Source organism: Rhinopithecus bieti, unplaced genomic scaffold (assembly GCF_001698545.2).
Source record: "Rhinopithecus bieti isolate Rb0 unplaced genomic scaffold, ASM169854v2 scaffold_48089, whole genome shotgun sequence".
Classification (NCBI taxonomy): Eukaryota; Metazoa; Chordata; class Mammalia; order Primates; family Cercopithecidae; genus Rhinopithecus; species Rhinopithecus bieti.
In genome coordinates, this window is record NW_016819479.1 from 1,310,348 (window position 1) to 1,335,071 (window position 24,724).

Genomic DNA, 24,724 nt, shown 5'->3' on the forward strand with positions numbered 1-24,724 from the left:
AAAAAAAAAAAAAAAAAAAAGGTAAAGAGACCATGAACTGATTCCAAAGTAAAATCTTAGAGACAGAAATATTTGGTCTCAGTTAAATATTGGATTCACTTTTGTTTATTTTCTTTTAATTCAGTCAAAGTGAAGATAAATTCAGACATTAAATTATGTTTTCAGATTCTTAATAAGGAAATATTTTATCTATTTCATTTCTTGGTGGGGAGAGGGGTTTGAGACCGAGTCTCACTCTGTTATCCAAGCTAGAGTGTAGTGGTTCGATCTCTGCTCACCACAACCTCTGCGTCCCGGGTTCAGGTGATTCTTGTGCTCAGCCTACCGAGTAACTGGGATTATAGGTATATGCCCCACCACCACACTCAACTAATTTTTGTGTTTTTAGTAGAGATGGGGTTTCACCCATCTTGGCCAGGTTGCTCTTAAACTCCTGACCTCAGGTGATCCACCTGCCTTAGCTTCCCAAAGTGCTGGGATTACAGGCATGAGCCACTGTGCCTGGCCATCTATTTCATTTTCTGCTGAAAAAACACAGAACCATCCTCCTATAGAATGCATTATTTGACCAAATGTTAATTTTCCAAAATTTTGATATTTTCACGTTTCAACAATTTAATTACATTTGAGTGAGTTTACTTTCTTGAGATATATCTAAATCACATAATTTAAAAATACTTCATTCATAGATCTAGTTAAAATCTTGTTCACAATGAAGCATAAACATCAGAGCTCCATGAAACTTATATGAATTGGTGCAATAAGAGTCTGAATAATGTCAGTCCATATTCTGTGAGGTTATATATAATCATTCTTTCTATCCTTATGAGTTTCCAGGTGGATCCTTATAAATTCTTACAGTTAAGAACAGTAACTATGGAAGTATCTTATAAAGACATAGCAACATATTACATCCGTAGTAACACCATGAAGTACTAACCACTTAGTAAATATTAACGAAGAAACTACAAATGCAAATACCTACCTGTTCAGGTAGATAACAGCCAGAAAAGCCAGCTGCAGAAGAACTAGGTGGAGGAGAGAAAGTCTAACCAGTTCAAAGGTAGCAACCACTACCTAACCTCAGCCAGTTTCTGTCTTTCTTACATTATCCTCTTTTTTGTTTTTTTTTTGTTTTTTGCTTTTTTTTTTGAGAAAACAAAAAATCTGGATTTTACATGATATCTCCTAATTTTTAAGTGTTAGCAACTAATTCCATTTCAAAATACAATAAAAGCCAAACAAAACATTTCTGAAAACCAGATCTGCCCATGGGCTACCAGTTTTTAAATTCTTTCTCTGAGACTAGCCACCCTTTATGTTTTTCAGTTCCTAACAGTTCTACCAATAAAAGCCAAATTCTTTACTCCCAAGAATGAAAGAAGAAGAAGAAAAAATTATGATCTCGACTTTAAGAATGACTAAGGATCAAATGCTCTCAAAAGGATGCATCTCCAATGACCAAGGCAGAACACGAATTCAGAAACCATTTACACAGGTTTTGCCTTTTTTTTTTTGGGGGGGGGGACAGAGTCTCACTCCATCACCTAGGCTGGAGTGCAGTAGTGCAATCTCAGTTCACTGCAACCTCCACCTCCCAGGTTCAAGTGATTCTCGTACCTCAGCCTCCTAAGTAGCTGGGATTACAAGCATGTGCTACGGTGCCCAGCTAATTTTTATATTTTTAGTAGACCGGGGGTTTCACCATGTTGGCCAGGTTGGTCTCCAACTCCTGAACTCAAGTGATTCGCCCGCCTCAGCCTCCCAAAGTGCTGGGATTACAGGCATGAGCCACCGTGCCTGGCTGATTTTGCCTAAATTGAAAACATTTTAATTTAGTTCTTGCTGCCACTCTTATAAAAATAATATCAGAATAACGTTTTTAGCCTCTTAAGTCACAGCAAGTGAAGTACAGATGCTTAAAAAAGAGAGGGAGCATCAGGATGTGCCAGACTGTATCAGAAAATTGAGCCTGAACTTTCTTTTTCTCTTTCTTTCCTCCCTCCCTCCCTTCCTGCTTTCCTGATTCTCTTTCTCTTCTTCCCTTTACTCCCTCCTTCCATCTCTCCCTTCCTTTCTCTTCTTTCTTTTAAAATAACTAGAAAGTAATCACAATGTGTGAAACACAGACCTAACAGCAGTGCCTGGTTTTGTGTTCTTGCTTTCTCACTGTATAATGGAAAACATCATGTTAAGTCTGTCTTAAACTAAACTAAGACCAAAGACATCACCTTGGCCCTAAGGGCCATCTTATGCCTGCAGTATTTAGCAGAAGATCAGAAATCCTGGAAAAAATGAAGGGTAAATGGTAGTGCTGTTTCTGACGGTGAAAGCAATGTTCACATTCACAACAGAAAATATTCTGACAAAAGCAACATGCTTACTTATTAAAGAGACAGTAAAAACACAACTGCTTGCCTGGCGCAGTGGCTCACGCTTGCAATTCCAGCATTTTGGAAGGCCGAGGAGGCCGGATCACTTGAGGTCAGGAGTTCGAGACCAGCCTGGCCAACATGGTGAAAACTGGTCTCTACTAAAATACAAAAATTAGCCAGGTGTGGTGGCTCATGCCTGTAATCCCAACTACTTAGGAGACTGAGGCAGGAGAATCGCTTGAATCCAGGAGGTTGGATTCACTTGAATCCAGAGGTTGCAGTGAGCCGAGATTATGCCACTGCACTCCAGCTTGGGCGACAGAGTGAAATGCTGTCTCATAAATAAATAAGTAACTCACAACTGCTCCCAGAGCTTTAAATCAGAGCTTCAATTTAATTCACAATGAACTTGATTCTACTGTGGCTGAAGCCTTGAGGGTGAGTACCAGAGAGGGAATCACCTGGAAAGGAATGATGTCCCCAGCTTCTAATGTAAGTTCCCAAACAGAACATGGTTTAAGAAACCGTCAAGGCAAGGGGGGCTCAAATGCTTCTGTGTCCAGTAGCTGTGAGGCTTTTGGTAGCTATTCCAACATCTGGGGAAAGGTACCAGTCCAGAGACCTTTCAGATAAACAGTTCAGATCTGGAGTCTGTTCAGGTCTCTGAAAAACTCAGAGTTCTAAGAGGATATTGCAGATTCCTTCAAATTTCCTGGGACTGAGCGAAAACTGCAGGGAGACTGAGCGAAAACTGCAGGGAATGGGCAGCCATTTTCTAACCACTCTCTAAGCTTCTGGGATTCTATTTAAGTCTAAAGCAGATAAGGCCTTTGTAGCCCTATATTAGAATTTCAGAAACTCCTAAAATCTCACCAAGTTCACAGCGATGTTGCTCTAACCAAGAGCACCCTATGACCATTAGCTATTCAGATGCTCACAATTGCTGCCTGTGGCTGGTTGTTCACAGATGAGAAAGTTACACTTCTCCCTCAGGAATTTACCTGCATTAGAATGAAAAGGTATTTGGTCCAAAAATCTTATTTTATTTAGGATACTTTTTATAGTACATCCAGGAAGCCAAGTATTTATTTTAAATATTATAAATCCCTGATATATATATTCATATATTTTAGGTTGTTACAAGAACATTTTCAAAACTCAAAAAATAAAATAATACACACATACACACACACATATATATACACAAGTATATATACGTATATATATGTTTGTGTATATATATACATATATATGTATGTATGTATGTGTGTGTGTATATATGTATATAGTCTTTCACTCCTATATTATGGCACTTAATTCCTGTTATTTCTTTTGCAATTATGTAAAGTAAATATAATAAAATTTCAATGCTCAAAATATAATCCAATGACTTAAAATATAGTTTCTGAAGGTTTTTGAGCAAAAGATGAAGCATCTGATTGGCACAGATGCCTGCCAATAACAGCAAGGTGGCATAGGAAAGGTAGAAAGAAAAGCAAACTGAAATTTCAAAGGCCTGGGTCATAACTAGATGAGTGCTCTGGGGATTATCTGTAAAATGGGAAGGATTACCTGTAAAGTGGTCTTAAAGTAACCTTGCAGGTTACTTATCTAAGAGCATCTTTACAAGTACCATTTTAAGACAATTAATTTCTATTACGAGAAAAATAGCTGTTTTCCGTCTTTCATGTCACATACATGTGCCATGTGCACTTATGCACACACACATGCAATACAAAGTGAAACTTACCAGTAGGAAAGTTGATTGCTTCTGACCCAAATCCTAAAACTATTAACAACCACATGCCCCAAACTGGGCAGTTCACCTTAAGCAGCAGAATATAGACTGCAGGGTCCTAAAGGCATAGGTTTGAATTCAGAGTCTTCCATTAACAGGTTTGTAACATCAAACAATTATGACATTAACTTTGGGGACTTGTAATAGAATTAGAAATAGAAATAGAATAGAAAACAGAAAAACATAGCAGCAATAGCGATAGTAATTAGAGTATAGCTCTTGCAAGTTTATCAATACTGCTAAAAAGATAGATAATATTTCTAGAGCTATTATGGTAGTATTTTCATGCTGCAAACCTTAACACAGTTGCTTTTGTGACATAGCCCCTGGGGTTTGTCCATACTTATAATGGGTAGAAAGTAATGAATTGGGTAAAAGGCTTTGCACCGAGAAATTTCCCAGAATCTCTGGCCTATGGATTTTTCTTTAAGCCATTAAGATGCTTATGCAAATGTAAATGGATTAGCATGAATGAGTGCTAATGGATTCCTTAATAAGATAACACTCTAGTATTCCCCAGAACCTCTCCTAGAAACCCTGGGTAGAAGAACGTAAGCCAAAAAAAAAAAAAAAAAAAGAAAGAAAAGAAGATGGCAGAATTTCTCTATGACTCTTTCAACCTTAGAAAGTACTCTGGAAGTGATTCTACGAATGCAAAAAAAGACATTGGTTTGCTTTTGGCACTCTTGGTAAAAAAGTTGCCAGTCAAACCAACAATTTCAGATTGGTACCCAAACATTAGAGCACAGAAAAAAGATACTAGAGCATATGAATGCCTTAAATTTACAAACCTCCTCTCCAGGTTCTCTGCTTCCCCACCTTATGCTCTAAAACCTTGATGCCCAGTTTTAAAGATAATGATCTTGTCTAATACCAGAGAAATTAAAAAATGTGCTCTAGGTCAAATAACTATCCAAATTCAGATAAATATTTAGGAGTATTCAAAATGATTAAGGCTGCTGGCTCTAGCCTCATAATAAGAAAACGCAAACCACATGGCCACTTTTTCCTCTTTTTGTGCATAACTCAAAGTCAAGTTCTAAGGCCTAAATGTTTCACAAGTGCTTTTTAATGGGTTTTCTTTAGAAAAAATATATGTATTATAAGTTTAAGAATTTTCATATTTTTACTGCTAACATACCTTTTTCAAACTGTACTGGCATTTCAGGTAACACCAAGCCCTACCATTTATATAGCAGCTGAAGCACTGAGCTAAATCCCTTACACATCATTATCATTTAACTCTCACAATAATTCTATGGCATTGATATTAAGATGCCTACTTTATTAAAGAAGCTGAAGCTCAGTCAGCTTCTTTAATGTCATTATTTGACTTTAATGTCATAATTGTTTGATGTTACAAACCTGTTAATGGAAGATTCTGAATTCAAACCTATGCCTTTAGGACCCTGCAGTCTGTATTCTGCTGCTTAAGGTGAACTGCCCAGTTTGGAGTATGTGGTTATTAATAGTTTCAGGATTTGGGTCAGGAGCAATCAACTTTTTTACTGATAAGTTTCACTTTGTATTTGCATGTGTGTGTGCATAAGTGCACATGGCACATGTATGTGACATGAAGGATGGATAAGTCATCTGAATGGTAAAAGCTCAACCTGAGCCTCCACTGTATGCTTTGTGTAACATAGACTGAAAAGACTGTCAACTCAAAAAGTGATGAAATCACTGATTCCTCAACAGTTGAATCAGCTAACCACTTAAATAGAATTATTTGCATTAAAATTCATATAATAAACATTTATTAATCAACTATCATGTGCCAGGAATGATGGCAGCCCCTAGAGATACAGTACTGAATAATATTAACTTTAAAAAATTCCATCAATATATTTGCTTCAGACAATTTAACTGTCTGCTACACGTAGATGGGCCCATAACATCTGCCTATGATTTAACGTGCATTTCTACTTGATGATAAAAGATAGCTCCTTTAAATTCCTATTTTGTCAGTTTATTAGCAATTCATTCTAGTTAACTGTAAGACACACACACACATATATACATATACAGTGATTATATTTATTTTTATAAATCTCCCATTATCTTATTTTTCTTGAGGTGAAAGCTTTTGACCCAAAATGAGTGTCATCAGCATAGACTCCCACCTGACTGATGAAGGATATGAATCACACAGCAGAGAGCTTTCTCAAGTACCCTACAAATTCTATAAATAGAAAGTATTTCTTTGAAACAAGTAACCAACAAGAAGTGAAATTGGGTATGCACACTCACACAATATAACAGCTTGAGAATCTTGGGCAATCACAAATTCATATATAATTGAACTATATGAAATTGGTGATATGTAACAACTTTGACCTACAAAAACAGCAATTCCATATGCTTCCACCTGATACTTACTTTGTCTCCTTGCACTCAGCCGGGCTACACATTAACGGTCAACATCCCCATTGTCCACCCAAAGTCTTTCATTGGGTTAAAATCTTTTTAAAAGGTAAACATAACACTAATTTCCCCCAACAAACCAGAATAGCATCCCGTCTGCCAACATTGAATATGCCTAGTCACTGAAAATACTTCTGGTTTATTTTCTCCTAGTCAATAACTGGAGGTATAAGGTCAATTTACTCTACAAAAAAAAATTTGTTAATACAAACACAGTCAGACATGATTGCAGCAGCCAAAGCTAATAGATCTCTGATATAAATCCCATACCATTAAAACAAACAAATAAAACTACTACCAGAAGAGTTCACCAAATATAATTTTTAAAAATTATTGAGCTTGAAAGAGCTAAAGAGCAAAAGAAAGAAAAAGACTAGCTACCAAACCCAAAGATTTTGTTTTTCTCTAAATTTGTTGAAGAGAATTTGTCTCTGGTTTGAGAACTTGCTTGCAAAGTCCCTGCCTAGAGCAAGATATTCAGAGCCAACTTGTTAACTCCTAATAAAACAGCCCATAAGCAAAGTCTACCAGCCAGCACTGTGATAATACCATATGACTGGTTTTCTTAGGTGTATTTTCCCCTTATTATCAACTTCCTTTTTCCATCACATTAACCTCCACAGAAATGTATATATCCACCATAAAGTAACTCAAATGTGGACAACTCTGTTTCTTTGGTAATAAAAGCTCCTAGGACCCATTATGTTCCATGGAAAAAGTGAGCATTATCCACCTTTCCTAGTCTCCACCCTCTCTGTACCAGAACACTATTGTCCCTTTTGGTTTCAAACAATGCTTTATCACAGTCTGATATCACTGATCATTTCAAGTATTCTTATAACATAGGCTAAAACTGCTTATATCTAATAATATCTTTATTTTTACTTTTTATTTTAATCTAAAACTATAATTTCTAAGGTGAATTCAGCACATGATAGTAAAAGAAATCATATTGTTGAAACTTAACATTACTGCTTAGGAAAATTCTGCCTTTGTCAGTTGGCATTCCATGTGTATTAATTCTTTAATTCAACCTACCTGAAGAAAAGTTAATCAAAGAAAACAATCAATTCATGATTCATTCTTTTCCTCTGACCAGTCTCTGTGATTTTATAGGACTTTAATGTTTTAAGCCATTATATTAAGGAAAATACTCAATAGACTAGCTGTGAAAACCTCAAAGGCACATTTATCTTAGGCTACACAAATGGTCTCTAATTTGTACTTTTTAAAGGTATTACTGTCCCATTCAACTGAATTGACTATTGTTAAGTCTTTAGCTCAATAATTAGTAGAAAAATAGAACGATTGTAACCAATTACATTTGCTAAGGACATTTGCAATATGAATTAAACAAGCAAAGATTTTTCTTTCTTTTTTTCTCTCAAATGACAGATCAGGTAGCAAATAAGATTAGTGCACTACATAATATGTGTAAAAATAAAGCTGCTCTAAATGCATATATTCAAATAAGTTCATCTATATTACATTCAATTCTATTAATATTTACTAAGTATTCACAGTGTTGAAGGCCTCATGCTCACAGGACTCTGGGGAGGACAGAAAATTGATACGTTCCTGTGTTCCCAAAACCTCTGCCTCTGAAGTTCTCTCAAGGAGCTTTTGGTCCAGAAGGGGGATTAGTCAAAAATCAAAATTTCTATGCTACATAGAACTTAAAAAGGTGATACCCTGAAAGGCCCAATGTTAGAACTCACAGTCTGATTTGTACTCTAGATGATTATAGATTCATGTCCATTCCCTTGGGAGTTCAGGACTCTAAGGTCAAATAATCTCAAATTCTTGCAAATGGTGGAATGAAGGCCACTCATCAGTCAGGCAAATAGTTACATAACTGTCTCCCATTAGGCAATGTGATTTCAGTCCTAGCATCTTACACAGCATTTATAGTTAAGTGCTTCAAGCACCTTATGAGCTTAGGTGCTTTTCAGCTTTGAACCTTGTAAGTGTCTAAGGAAAATCAGGTAATAATCTTTATTTAATTGATCAAGAAACCAGAAGTGTTCCCTGATTTTCACCTGCTGGTCTCCCCAGTAGAAGAGGATGTCCCCACAATCATCAGATTTTAAATAAACTGGGCATTTTGTGGTCTACATTTCACACTCTGTAGATTCTTTGTCAGCCACCATCACATCTATATATGTTTTCTAGTTTTTTATTCTGTTTCTGGGCAGGACAAATGGAAATATGAAACTAGGAGCAATCTAAAGCACACACCCTCCTTGTTCCCCAGACATGGCCTGTCCAGATCCTATTTCAGGTGTTCTCACCACCAAACCCCCCATGCCAACCATTCTCTCCTTCACTGCTAGAAGGTCATGCCAGCCCAGTCTCACACCCCATGGTATGAGCTGCCCATCCTCACCGTCCACTCCATCTCCAGAACCTTCCCTCCTTACACATCTCCTTGCCCTTCTCCCAGATTTTGAAGAAAACATCACTATTTTTCTTTCTTTCAAAGGCACCGTGTTATCTGCGCCTCAGATCCATTCCCTCCTAGTTGATGGGCTCTTGCTTATCACTCCTCTTCCTCTTCAAAACTGCTGGCTCCATCCTCTTTCTGCTAATTACACTTAGCCCTCATGCTTCACTTAGCCACGTTTAGACTCTTTCCTCTCATGTCCTTGACACCCCTCCCTTAGTAGATGCATAGGCTTTCCCTGTTCTCACACTGCAGAGACAGCTCCCTCCAATGTCATTTTGGTATCCTTTCTGCCAAAGCCAAGAGCCTCCAATTCCCTCTCCTCTCCCCTGCCCCGCCACTGCACCTTTGATAACACTCCTCCGCTGGTAACTCATCTTCCCTTGGCTTCGGTGACACCTCACTCTCTCTAGTTGCATCTTCTTAACTCCTGGCCTTTATCTTCTCAAAGCTTCCAGCCCTCTCCTGCTCTTGCTCTCCACTTTAAGGAATGTTCGTTTGGTACCATTTCAATTGTCATCCAATAAAGTGGCCCGAAAATTTATTCTCCATCCTGTCCTTTAGTCGGCTGGTTCCACATCTCAAACAGCCTAATGGACATTTGTACCGAGTTGTCAATTCTCACTGAGGTATCAGCAATTTCATCTCCGTTGGTATTGTCCTATTTCTGTCACAACCATCAAGAGTCACTAAGCTCAAAACCTGGATTTTGCTTGCATGTCTCCTTCTCATTCCCATACCCCTATTTACTCTCACCAAGTCTCATGGCTCTCCTCTGCTTGAACCTCTTCCATTGGCGGCTTCCTGTCTTTCTCACTTCTGCCACTCAAAGCCAGGGCTTCACTTCCCTCACCACTCCACTTCCATCAATTACTGCAATAGATTTGACTTTGCCTACTTCCACCAGGTGTACATACCAACCTTCCCCCTCCCACCCACCTCCCTTCCTGCCATACACCCACTCACACCCTCATACATCTTTAGATGGTGTCTAGAGGAATCATTCTTAAAACCATCATTTTCAATATGTCACTCTCTTGCTGAAAAACCTTCAACAATCCTCAAAATACCTCAACTGGGCTTTCAAAGACCCCTAAGGTGTGTTCTCTACCTTCTCAGCCTTATTTTTCATTGTTACAACACATATGATCTCCCAGCCAGGTCCCAACCATTTCTTTTCTTTTCTTTTTTTTTTTTTTTTTTTGTGAGACAAGAGTCTCACTCTGTCACTCAGACTGGAGTGCAATGGCGCGATCTTAGCTCACTGCAACCTCCAACTCTTGGGTTCAAGTGATTCTCCTGCCTCAGCCTCCTGAGTAGCTGCGATTACAGGCATGTGCCACCACGCCCAGCTAATTTTTTGTATTTTTAGTAAAGATGTGGTTTTACTGTGTTAGCCAGGATGCTCTCAACCTCCTGACCTCGTGATCCACCCACCTCGGCCTCCCAAAGTGCTAGGATTACAGGCATGAGCCACTGCGCCCAGCCAGGTCCCAGTCATTTCTATCAACATTTGGTGTCACTACCCTTCCTACATCCAGCTATGTTTTACCTTTGCCTTTTCACTGATCAAAAGCTTAGCCATTCTGGGCACCTGTTATATTATAGTATCAGTATAAATGTACCACCATTCTAGACATACTGGACAGTCACTTGTAATTTTCTAAACATGCAATGCTCTTTTGTACTTCTCCATCTGTACTCATGATCATCTGGTTGCCCAAAACATTCCTCCTTCTCTTTTCCTCCTTGCCGCAGTAACTCCACTTGTCCTTAAGGTATAATTCATGCGCTGCCTCTCCCTAACTGCCCACCCTCCACCCCATGTCAAACCTAGCAAGAAGAGTTTTCGGACCTTCCTCTATGCCACCACCAAACTAGTTTATATCACCACTACATATTTACCAGATCCATTTATACAGCTGCTTCTCTTGCCAGGTTAAGGGCAACACAACTAGAGGCAGGAAGCATATCTTATGTGCATACAGATGTTTCTCACTGCTTCTGGAACTAATTACGGCCCATAGCAGAAGTGCTCACTAAACATTTAGTTAAAATTATTTATTTAATTATGATTGCAATTATCTTGTGAGAAAGAAAAAGGTAATGGTCTCCACTGTATTCCCAGCCCTTAGAATCCTGCCAGCTATTATATATAAAATAGAAGCTAGAATTTGTTTTTGAATGACAAGGTATGTGTTACATTATGAATTAAGCATTTCGCACAGATTGTAGGCTTTTGGAAAGCAGGAATTATGTCTCATGTTTCTTCCAAAGAGTAGGTATACATGATGGCTGGATGAATGAACAGATGTAAGAGAAGTAGGGAGGGGCACAAGGAAAGTAGTTCAGTTTTCCCTTTGCATCATATTAATGTCTATTTAAAATAACATCATAAATAGTATAAATGAGTAGATAGCAAGTTCATTTCTTTTAATCTACAAACTACATTATTAACAAACAAATGTTTTTACATCTTTAAACATGTATGAATAAATATATTCAGCCCAACAAAGCAGTTACAGTACGGCTGGAATGAGCTTCTTAAGATCCATGCAAGGAATTAGTCCACGTCTAAGATGAGTGCTCAAGACATTCCCCACGCACCATTTTTCCACTTAAACTACCAATAAGCTTTCCACTGGAGGGCCGAGCAAGCATAGGTGATCTATGCATACTATCAGTGACTGTCACAATGAAAATGTGCAAGGCTCTTCCATGTGTTGAAAAACTGGTGAGATAAAAGGTGGTTGACAGTAGAAGTGATGTTTCTATTTCCATGAATCCAATATTTGCAATGACAAGAGTAGAACTAGAGAACACTGTGCTAAGTGAAATAAGTTAAACACAGAAAGACAAATGCTGCATGTTCTCACTTATATGCGGAATCTAAAACAATTGCATTCATAGAAGTAGAGAGTAGAATGGTGTTTAACACAGGTTGGGAGGTGGGAGCAGTGAGATGATAATCAAAGGGTACAAAGTCTCAGTGAGGAGAAACAAGTTTGGTTTTTTTTTGAGATCTACTGTACAGCATGGTGAATATAGCTAATAATTGAGTACTGTGCATTTTAATATCACAGAGTAAGTCTCAGATATTCTCATCACAAAAATGTCAAATATTTGAGGTGATGAATAGGTTAATTCACTTGATTTAATCATTTCACGTTGTATTAAAAATCATACCATCACTTTGTACCCCATAAATATAAACAGCTATAATTTGTCAGGATAAAATACATAAGTAAATATGCATACAATGTTCAAAGGATTTTATGTTGCCATTACTTCCAACAAGATACAACATAGGCAGAGGGCAGACAAACTTCCTTGCAGAACACTTCATTTAGATCTGAAGCTGAAAACAAATTTCTTTCATGACAGAAAAATTAGGTAGACAAAAGTAAGTTACTTTTATCTCATCAGAATTAAACAACAGCAGAGGCAGAAGGACCAGGAGTTGATTAAAGGCATTGTCCTGACCACTGATACCACCATGGCTAAGCAAGGGCTGCCTTATGGAACCAGGTCAGGGGACATTGATTTCTCTATTCAACTCCAAGGCACCACTTTGTAAATGACACAATCATTTTTGAGTACAAGAGGTGCTTTAAATGTGGTAACATTATATCATTTCAGCTATAATGATCGTAATTACTTATTTCTTTTAATCACAACCCACTTAACCACTTTAGTACACAGGACTAGTTCAAGGAGTTTAATTTTCATTCAACATCTAATCTTTGTGTTTACCGAAACCCTTCATGGGCTTTGTTTACTGTCTGCCTGCTGGCCTGGACGTTTGATCTTGCAAGACTAGATCAGACAGGGTCAGATAAAATACTGATTACTAGAATAAACCAGGCTTGGGGAAGTAACACTGCTTTTAAAATCCTCTTTTCTCTCAGCTTTTAATATCTGGCAAAAGAAGTTCAAATAAACAAATAAAATTAAGACAATTAACAATCAGAGGGTTCTTGGCCAATGACTGAGAAAAGAAAAGTGATGGGGATAATTTTGCACTCTGGCCAAAAAACAGGGTTTGGTTAGGTCCGCCCATTCTAATGGTATTATTTTATAACACAAATAATTTTATAATAGCCACCCGTATTTGTGTAAACTTTCAATGACCCTTCCATTCTTGAGGCATATTAAATCATTGGGATTGACTTCACCTAAGATAACTGCTTATTGTGCTCTTGGTACCAGATGACAAACACTTTAGATATAAAATTATTTTCTTGTAACTTATCAATTAGGACACATTTAACATATATAAAAGATTCTTTATTAAGGCATTTTCTTATTTTTATTATATCCCCTGCAAAAGCAGACTGCCATGAGAGTGAAACTGATGGTGGTACTACATATATGATTGCCCCTTCGTTTCATAACAATGATGGGGAAAGTTCACATCAGGAGTTCGGACAAAAAAAGTTGTGTAAAAAAATTAAAATTTTGCTAAAATGTGTAGAATTTACTAAAAAACTACTTTGGTAAATCCCTCATAATCCCAAGACCTTACAAATATTTTGGAATAGCATGAATGTTTCTAGGTGTCTATGGATTCTCCTCATGTACAATACTAAAATTCCTAAATATTAAACTTTTTGGTTTTTTTTTTTTTTTTTTTCTTTTAGATAAAATGTACTTTTTTTTCTTTCTTATACTTTGGAGCTTATGAGCTCTATATTGTAAAATTTGGTCCAGAAGCAATTATAGTATGTGATGATCGGCAACTAAAAAAAATGCTGTCTAAACCAACCTACCACCCTACCCTACCTACCCACTTCGTTTTCTTCAACGTCAAATACTCCTGGGAAACAGAATCATGGTCTTAGACCTTGAAACCAGAGCATACACACTGTCTCCCTATCTATCCTGAAGTAATGCTCATGTTAACTCAAATATGTCTGTGTCAACCATGATTGTCTTTGAAATTAAAGAAAAAAGGTAAACAGAATGTGCTTTGCTGTGATCACTGGGGAAAATAAAGTTAACATGCTAAGCCAAACCAATTTAGGACTTTCTAAAGAATAAGTGTAAATAGTTTAGCTATAATAACAACAAATTCAAAAAATGCACATTAAAATGTTTACTTCAAAATTTAGACAATTCCATTTGTATATAGTTTTACATCTGTTTTAATGATATCAAATTATTGATTGTTCATTTTTCTCATATTTATTTAAGCATTAACTATAGAATTTGCAATCTGATCTTTTTTTTAACCTTCCAGTAGACTTTTATTTTTGCCAGGTTTTAGTCATATTTACTTTGATCTTTCAGAGTATATCATTATTTTACTGTTTATTTATTTCTATGAGAAGAGAAAAAAATTTTGACCTAGGAGATCTATATGTGGCAATTTGTAACAGAATCAGATAGCTTATGTTTAGGAAATCATGTTTTTGATTAAGAAGCAACCACTTAGTTCCCACTGTTTTATTAAAACAGACATTAGCAGATAATAGGAAACATATTTAACAATGTAGCCTGCATTTAGTTTGGGACGTCAGTAAGTTGACTTGAGATTTTCTTCTATGCTGAATAGTGCATAGAAGTGCATGTAAATTGGTAACTTTGAAGTAGAAATGGAAGGTAGGGAGGCTGAGAGGGACATGGAACTCTGATTTCTGGGTTCTCAGAAAAAGCCCTATGGTGGAATTCTGGTTTCACTACTAATGGTTTCCAATTTTGGAATTCATTGCCTTTTTTTTCATGTTGAAAGCAGGGACACAAACAAATTTTACAAATCAAATCATTACTTTCCCATGAGAAATGGGTCCTACTAGGTAGAAACTCCCACAGCAACATCTATTCATAGAAAAAGGCTTCTACCAAATAAAATGTGCCTGCCTCAGTCCAACACTTCCTTTTTTCTGAGGGTCGAAAGTTAATAAAACGCACTTCTCTGGATGTTTATTTTCTGTGCACCATTATACCTGTCATGAATTCTTTGTTTTTCCTCCCACTCCCTTGGTTGATGAATCAACACCACTTGAACTGTTTTATGGCAGCTTGTGTTTACTTCACACATACCTTAACCTTCCCTTTTCTCCTCCTACTGACACACACACAGACACACACACACTTTTCAACAGCAATGACTAGCTCCATCTCTTTGAATTGTATGTGTACACAGTGTCTGACAGCCTCTTCAGGTGTGGATCCTTGACCAACTGAATGAAATCAAGGTCTCAGTCTGCTTTTATGGCACTTAAAGATTTAACTGTGCATTTACTATCTTAAAAAAAAAAACAAAAAAAAAGAAGATACAGCTTGAAGAATTAAAGCTCCAGGAAGAAAAAAGAAAAGTAGAAGACATGAGTGTTAATGTGTGAATGCGCACACACATACACACATTCTGTAGTGGCAATTCTGAAAACACTAGAATGAAGAGTTTCCAATCTTTCTGAATCTGGAATTATACTCCAGCCTATTAAGAGGACACTCTCTTACTTTTTCTTATAACAGCAAGTAAATGGGATCTAACAAATGACCTTGAAGCTGCATGATTCTTTTGATTTTTAGCCGAAGAGGATATGCTGAAGCACTTTAACAATCCTATTTTAAAAGAAAAACTTGGAGGCAACACTTACAGAAAAGAAACCCTTCTGAGCCACACAACAATGTCTTATAATGAGAAGGAGTTATTCATCTTATAATGTACAAAGGTGAATATTAATATCCTAAAGCATTTGCCCAAACCAGGATCTAAAGTGTTCTAAGAATTTTAGAATCTGTTGAAAAGAAACAGATCTTAATTCAGTTTTCAGTATACTTAATTTCTCCTGGGTAGCTCAATATTTTGGCTTGCCTTATAAAATGTATATTTAGCATAAAACACTCTCATTCCTTTGTGATCAGAAATGTGCTACCAATGTTTGTACACTTAATTTCTTCAAAAGATAACCCTGTAAAAAATCTCTCAAACACTCAATAGCCAACAAGCACTACTTTGACATCCTGTCTCCCCTGAGAAAACCTGCAAGTAGTAAAACAAATAAATTCATCCTTTACTTTTACTTACCCATCATAAATTGTCATTTGCCCTTCAGATGGGGTCAGAGTAAGCAAAGCTATGTATACATATTATAAAGTGTGATAAATATGGCATAATTATGCAAAATATGGACTGAAAGGACCATCAAAACCAATGTTACAAAAAATTCCCCAAATCCCCTCAGGGACCCTAGTAGGTAACATTTATCTGAATGGAATGAAAACAAAAGAATTTTTCCACCACTGACATATTTGAAATGGTCCTGACATGTTTAAAGGTCTAGGTGATCCAAATAGCATGCTATTTACTACATAAAGGAACTTTATTTTCAGGACCAAACATAATTCCATATGTAATATACTACTGCTAGTATGACTACTACTATTAATTATTATTAGTAGTATACTATTATTTATCAATAGGTTACTTTGTGCCAGTATTGTCTTATTTCGTCCTCGCATCTACCCAGTGACCTAAGTACTTTATTCCCCATTTTCAGATGAGGAAATTGAGTCCTGGTGACGTTAAATAATTTGCTGAAGTTCCCACAGCTAGAATGTAGAAGCCAAAGATTTGATCCCAAGTCTGCCTGAACGCAGAGCCCGCCCGTGCTTTCACCACAGCTCTGGAATCGTCGACAAAGGGTCACAACATCAAACTCTATTTCTGACCAAAGCCATCCTGATACCCCAAGAGTATCTGTTAATCAGTATCCAAACTGTAAGTGCTGATTCAACCAAGAATGACAGCTTTTAAGTTTTCATTCTAAAGGATTTTGGTCTTTGTAGGTATCACTTATGAAAACTATAAACTTAACATATTGTGCTACTCATTTTACTTTTACTTCAAATATCTTCTTGGTTTTAAGGGAGCCAATTCGGAACTCATGACAGGAATATTAAAGATCTCACCTTTGTAAAAAATTAGATAAATTGTATCTAAAATGAGCATAAATTCCAAACAATCAACAACTCATGAACCTCAGAAACTGAAAACAGGCTTTACAAACAAAAAAGTCCGTTTACCTTTAATCTTCTTGTACTTTTTATACCATCTCCCAAACTCCTGGCACTTGGTTGCTGACACATTGGCATAATATGTGCTATTTACAATGGATGAAATCATACTCTGAAAAAAAAATATATAGTTATTTTTTCAAAATATGGCTACTTCTTTTTAGGGACAAGAAACTGCACTTTATAACCTGCACTAACCTCTTTTAAACTTAAAACAGTCACTCTCCTGTAAACTGAACTATTAACATCAAACACGATTACCTGAATTTTCCATCCCTTTAATTACAACAATGATAGTGCTTTCTCCAAAAAGTCAACCCTGGGGCAATGTCAACAATGGAGGGGACAGAACATGCAGATTAAATGCAAAGAGGAAGAACAGTTGTGATTTAGGAACCAGAGCAAAAGGTGAGATCAGATGCTCCAGCATCCGTAATCCAAATAATGCCTTTCAGATGTTTCTGTTCCGCTTCCAACTGCAACAAGCTTACACAGCCAAGAATCTGAGAACATCCGTGCTACACACTGCAGAACAACATTTAGGGAAATAAGTTAAATTAATATAATTTATAGAAACGTGTGATTAGAACTTGTGTGAAAATTCACCAAATGAAAAAATTAACAGTGCTATTTTAGGGCAAGGGAAACTAAACATAACACTTGTACTGTGTTTCAATCAAAAATGAACCAAAGCTCAAACTTTCCGAGTGCTTAAGTGCATGATTCTTCCTTGCTCTCATCCTCCTCAGCCCAACTGCTCAGCTGATTTGTTTGTATTAATAATTGGGGTTAAAAGAGAAGGGGAGCATAGCCTGACATAGCACTGAAAAGTTAAAATTATAATTGCACACCTTGAATTGAACTTCCTACAGAGATATGCTTGCAGTTAATACAGTATTATGTTTGGGCCAACATTTGTGGCAGATGTTAACATATACCTGAACTGACTGTGTATGTTTTATACACAGATTTTATTTCTTATTTTTATTTTGTCCTGGGCATAAACAATTCAAGAGATCCAAATGACTGTGTAAGGTTTTATATCTTGCCTTGAAATCTCATCTTTCTCAAAAAAAGTTAGCCCCAGACACAGAACAGTTCAGAGAAATCTTAGAACTTCTAATGACATTTCTACAAAGCAGTAGAGATAAAAAGGGTAACAATAAATCAAGTTATTTAACAGGAGGTTAAAATGCCAGCAGACAGGCCTTCATAGACTCCCATTTGAAACATCAGACTCCTCTTTTTTAATCACTAATGCAGTACTGGTGGGGGAGGGGTTCCTAATTCAATTCACAGAAACCTCTTTCGCAGATGGTTAGCCCTCCCCAGTTGCTGATCTATCCATGACAATTCCTTTCTCTAAGGGGAGATAGTAAGGATAACTCTTTTCATCTGAAGGTCTGAACACAGCAATGGGAACCCAAAGAGTTAATATCACAGGAGTGTATCACAGAATCTATGGGGCCTTGTCTGCTGCCTTATAGGATGACCACTGGAATCCTAATCTCCTGGAGGCGGGCTTCAGGCTTTGTGCTATTAACGACCAAGTAGGACTCTTCCCTAACCAGCTGAGCTAGCTCCCGCTCTGGGCAGAGATTCTCTCTGTTCCTAGACTGTGAGACCCTTGAGGACAGTGACTATGTCTGTTTCATTTTTTCTTTTCTACCTCGTGTCTCACATAGTTCTGATGTGGGATATCTGAGTCACTAAAATTTAACACAGGAAAAGGGACAGATATGAAATTTAAAAGTGCCAAACTGAAATGTCATAATAATAAAATTTTTTTAACATGAAAGTAGCTTAATAATAGATGCATCAGCCACACTGGTGTATGTGAATAATCACAAATGTACTTGTCATCTCTCTATCTTGTTTGTATGATTTTATCCTCTGGAAAGGCATAGGATACATAGCCATGGCAGGAGTCAGAGTTAAACCCTGTATTGCCAAATGGCCTAGGAAGTGGACTAAAACAAACAGTGTCTAATTACTGGCACTGTTCCTCAATTCTTCCTGGCCCATAATAGGAGGCCACAAGCCCAGAAGCCTGCATCGCTTTGGCCCCAGATAATCCAAATTCCCCTCACTCTCTACCCTCTTTACTTTGTCCTTCCTCCTGCTGTATCTTCAATTGACCCCGCACAAGGCAGAGTGGCAAGGAAATGAATATCTGGGCTTCTACTGGATCCATCAGCACGTCTTATATTTCATACAACTCATTTATAAAGGAGATGTGGGCTACCCTGATTGAATCAGATTTGTTTTCTGTCCCAGATAATCATAAATAAGTTGTTACCTCTACTGATTACAGAACAAAAACATAAACAGGTTTGAACTATGAACTGGGCAAAAAACAAAACAAAACAAAAAAATAATAATAAGTAGCGAACAAATTTCCTAGATGAGAATCTTTAATCACCAGAAAAGTCTGTTTGAGTTTATGACAATTCCCTGCAGGTCTTTATACAGATCTAATACCCAAAATAGTTTTTAATGATAAGAATTGTTATAGTCCATCCTCAGAAGACTTTAAAATCAGAAGATAAAAAGAATACCTTGGGAATATTTTAAAAGCAAAGCCATGTTATGTCTGATTATTACAGTTTCATGAATATTTTTTAACCCTAAATTAGACTGTTAAATTCTCATAATCTGAATCTAAATCACTAGGCTTCACTAGCATGCTCTGGACACATACTACACATCTCGATGTTAGTGTCCATTAAATATCTAGAACATAATTAATGATATGTAATTAATTAATGATATTAAATTAATTAATGATAGGTAATTAATGATATGTAATTAATTAATTACTTAATTAATGATATGTAAAGTTGAAAGGGGCTAACATGAACCCAGCATGTGCTATTACTCTACAGGAAACAATGTTCTCCAAAGATACTGGGACACAGAGAATCTGTATTTACCATATTTCATCCACTTTTTATACTTGAACATCACTGAAATAGAGATCCATCTTACAATCAATAGCATCATAAACCTGATAAGATACAGTTGATGCAGAATGGCATAAGTAATAATTAAAATCTTTCCCACCTACCACCTTGCCAAAAAAGATCTAATTCAATTTTTTCCTTTTAAAATATGTATAATTTTGCAGTTTATGTTGCTCTTTGTTTTCCAATCATTCTAAAGCAACCACACAGTTGGACTTTTAGAATCCACATCTTTTTGATAAAGGAACAAGATCTGAGTCAACTTTTTCAATCCAGAATGCTACCAACTTGAATATCCCTGTTTATACAAAGCAATACTAATACAAATAATCCAGAAAACATGTGTATTGCTATTTTTAACACTTAAACCGAGGAACTATGATTTACTAAGGCCAATATTAAAATGATTTTGCATTTACTAAGCATGTATCGCTTTGCACGGTGCCGGGCTGTGAAAAAGAAAGGATGAGGGTACATGTATAATGGGCAAGTGAGGCAGTTCCCACTCAGATACTGAGACACAGCCACAAACCACCACATAAACAGTGGCCGCAGACAAAGCTATTTTATGAATAATATTATATTCTAAGATAAATTAAAAGGGTTAAAATGTCTTTCCAACTACAGAAACTTGAAAATTTCTGACTTCTTTGTAGTTAATTATGAAATTTTAAGTACAAAGATTTTTGGATGGGAGATGAAGTCTAGGTGTCCTTGTTTGTAGTCAATTTGACATTTAGTTTGCCATTAATATCTGGAATTTTTAAAAAATAAGGTATTTAAGAAATCAAACTATATTAGATTTTTCTTTACTTATTCCAAAGTTTACTAGGCAGACTTGAATTTGCTGTAAGCCAAACTATAAGAGAATAAATTTTATAATATTGTTATTTAAATACTTATGATAGCTAGATTGATCTATCTAAAAATAAATTTTCTTTTAGGTTCCTGAAACAAATTTTAACTCACTTGTTTGTTTTCAACTAGCCCAGAGAATAGATGTTACATATGATTATAAGCATGGTTCCATTTTCAAACTGAGGCCCCAGAAGCTCAGAATGAAAAACATCTTTCCCATAGTCGAATAGCACTGGGAGGCACCATGAAGACACTCTGTTAGTGGACCAGTATTTCATGGGTCTTTTAAGAAGGGAGACTAACGAATGAATGGAAGGAAACATTCACCACCACCTCCATCAGCGACCACAAGATCAACAGCTGATGCTGCAACCAGTACTTTAGACAAAACAAAAAACAAGGTAACAACAGCAAAAAAAAAAAAAAAGGAAAACATGAAGTTTGTGATCTCAGGTCCCCTATATAAGTTAATTAAGAAGTTTAGAATCAAAGAAAACTATGGAACCTAAAGGGAATTTAAAACTTAATAGGAAAAAGCAAAGTAATAAACACAGGTTAAAATGATTTGTACGATACACTTAGAAAAACAGAGATCTGAGCATCCCCTTTTCCCAAAATAAAACAAAAGATAAAATAACTGGATATCCTTCACTACATTCTGCTTGGCTTGGTGGGATTTATTTGTTTGAAAAGCAGTGTGGTACTAAGAGTAGCTAAGCTGAAAACACATAATACACTTGCTATGAAGAAGAATATTTTTAAACCAATGTGAAGAATTACATTTTCTGTCAGTGAGAATTCCCTGTTTGGGGGTGGAGGAGGGGCATCCCCTAGCCTCCTCTTCTATGTCTGCATGAAGGAGAGAGCAAAGACAGGCAATGAGTGATGTGTGCATTCTGTGCTCATTTTCGGCCTTTTCAATCTGCTTGGTGATATGCTAAATAACATATTAAACATGAGAATATAATGATACTTCAATTAGGTAAAGGGAAAAAAAGTGATTTGGAGGAATTGCTTTGTCATGAAAAAAATTCATTTAATGTCATTTGGCAGCCTTCTACTATCCCACTCTATCCCCACTTCTGAGCTATAACATCAGAATTGAAAACTGTTGCCATTTTAAGGGAAAGAAACACTTCCTCTGAACTTCGGAGTATGAAAACACTACATTTGAGAGCTCTTCCCCTAAGCTGTCACTGAATGGCTCGCTTGTCTAACGTCAGCACCCTCACCTGTGACTGGGGATACTGTCTCCTGCATCAGAGAGTGTAAGGATTCTCTGAGATGATTTGTGTAAAAGGCCTAGCACAAGATGTGGAATCAACAAATGTCATCTTTCTCCCCACTGTGCAATCACTTCTTATGGTCACTGCAATCCCCTGGTTAGGAATTATTTTCAAGCTGTCATTTGTGAACCTTCTTCAACATGAGTTCATGAGATTGGGACACAAACTAAAACAACCTCACATGAAAATAACTAAAACAGACAGTTAGCAACTGGTTAACACGAGACATGATGCATCCCCACTACATACATGAACTTAGGTTAAATTAAATGGACAGTTGACAACCGGTTAACATGATTCTGGTCCATGCAGTTGATCAGTCACTATATATGATGAACACATGCTCAATTTTTTTTTTTTCTGCTGACCCAATTGGCTGCTCGATTTCACTGCTCAACTGTTTTGGCATGTTGTACGTATGAGTTAAGTCCAAATGGGTAAGGCTTGCTTAGGATGACAGAAATAATTATCCTACAGTCTATTTCTAAAGGCAAACTATATGAGTGCCACATCATTGTCACACTGGAAATCTAGTAACTTCTTTGCAGTTCAATAACTTTAGTCAGTCATTTTGTTCCTCAAATATTTAGCAATAAAGTCTCAACCAGCACCACGGGACAGAGCTGCTTCAAAAACATGTCTACATGCTAAGTAAAATAAATCAGCACAAAATAAATGTTCTATGATTCCACTTACACAAGGTAGGTAGAATAGGCAAATTCACAGAGGCAGAATACAGAATAGAGGCTACCAGGGGTCAGGATGAGAGGTGAATAGGGAATTGTTGCTTAAAGGTTAGACTTTCCATTTGGAGTGATGAAAAAATTCTGGAAAGAGACAGGGGTGATGGTTGCACAACACTGTGAATGTAATTAATGCTACTCAATTGTAAGCTTAAAAATGTTTAGAATGGCAAACTTCATGTTATGTATATTTTACCATAAAAAATATTTTAACATGTCTAGAGTCACAGAGAACGTGTAGGAGTGGAGCACATTGGAAGTTGCATGCACTTGCAAATTGTTTTTTTCATCACAATTTTCAGGCTGGGTGCAGTAGCTCATGCCTATAATCCCAGCACTTTGGGAGTCCGAGTCAGCAGGGTCACTTGGGGTCAGGAGTTCAAGACTAGCCTGGCTAACGTGGTGAAACCTCATCTCTACTAAAAACACAAAAATTAGCCGGGCATGGTGGCGCTCACCTGTAATGCCAGCTACTTGGGAGGCTGAAGGGGGGAGAATTGCTTCAGCCCGGGAGGCAGAGGCTGCAGTGAGCTGAGATCATGCCACTGTACTCCAGCCTGGGCAACACAGCGAGACTCCGTCTCAAAAAGAAAAAAAAAAAAAAACCCACAATTTTCAGTTAACAAGACTGTCTCTTTAGTCATCCCATCTGAACATCAAGATCGCCTATGAGATGCACAAGGCAGGTACTGGTACCTCTACTTACTTAAATGGGTCAAAACCCTGAGCACCTGGGGTTTTGCAATCAAAAGCCAACCTTAGGTCTTTCAACTCTTCCTCAAGTAAGAATAAGTAAGCCACAGAAAGATGCAATCATAATGTTTTCAAATTGGAACAGCTAAGGACTATTTAATAAGGGAGGACTACGCCTAAGATCTGCTAAATTAGGATGCTCAGGACAGCCAGTGGCAGAGGAAAGAGGCTGCGAGTGGTTACTCACAGAGACATTGGAGGGAAAGGAAGAGGTGCCAGCACTTAAACACACTTTGAAAGGTGAAATCAAAAATAAATATGCAGACACACAACCACAATCTGTACTTTCCAAGCATCTGGCCAGACAGAGAACGGCTAAATCATTACTTCCCTGTTTTAAATATATATACCTCAGGCTACAATTGTTGCACTTTTATGGACTTCTCCATACCTTTCTTCTGCCTTCAAGGCTGCTCTTTTGAACTGCAGACTACTGGGGTGTTCAATAAAGTATGAACTATCCACTGAATCATTCCCTTATGTAATTGCCAAACTCGAGTGAAGAATCACCTAAAATGGTTTAGCTTTTAAGGGAATAAGGAAAAATTATTTCAATAACAGGAATCTTTTACTCATGAGTTGAGTCTATTTTTGAAAAACCCAACAAGCCACCTTTCTCACCTAAGGTGAGTAGTACTGGCTGCCTCACTCTCTTCTTCCTATATTGAAAGGATTTTAGTTCCTCCCTCATATTCACTGTTGTATCCCCAACCCATCGCAAAGTACCTGATTCTTAATCAGGACTCCAGGAATGCCAGTGGAAATATACTGCTGAATTACTGTTTCACCTTGCTTAGAACAAAAATGCATTCTGTTTCACTTTACATAGGCTGAACTACAAAAACTGCATGCATCTGTTCTGTGACAACCACCAACAAAATGGGCGTGCTTATCTCCACACTAAATTACAATCTAGCTATGCAATTTAAGTGAATAATCTGGAATGTTTAAGGATAATGGCCGTAGGATGAATGCCACGGTCCACATTACATATCCATGCTAGCTGAAACAAGCTATCTCAGTGAGATTTTCCATAATCACACAACATATCAGAAGCCT

General features: G+C 37.0%; 1 protein-coding gene across 5 annotated transcripts in view; it reads right to left on the bottom strand.

Moving 5' to 3' along the window:
- SATB2 (SATB homeobox 2) overlaps positions 1–24,724 on the bottom strand; it is a 200,480-nt gene that overhangs the window by 88,383 nt on the left and 87,373 nt on the right. For all 5 annotated transcript variants that reach the window (XM_017858985.1, XM_017858986.1, XM_017858989.1 and 2 more), the window contains one exon: positions 17,072–17,174. In XM_017858985.1, coding sequence (XP_017714474.1) covers positions 17,072–17,174 — 103 coding nt within the window. The remainder of the gene's footprint in view (positions 1–17,071; positions 17,175–24,724) is intronic.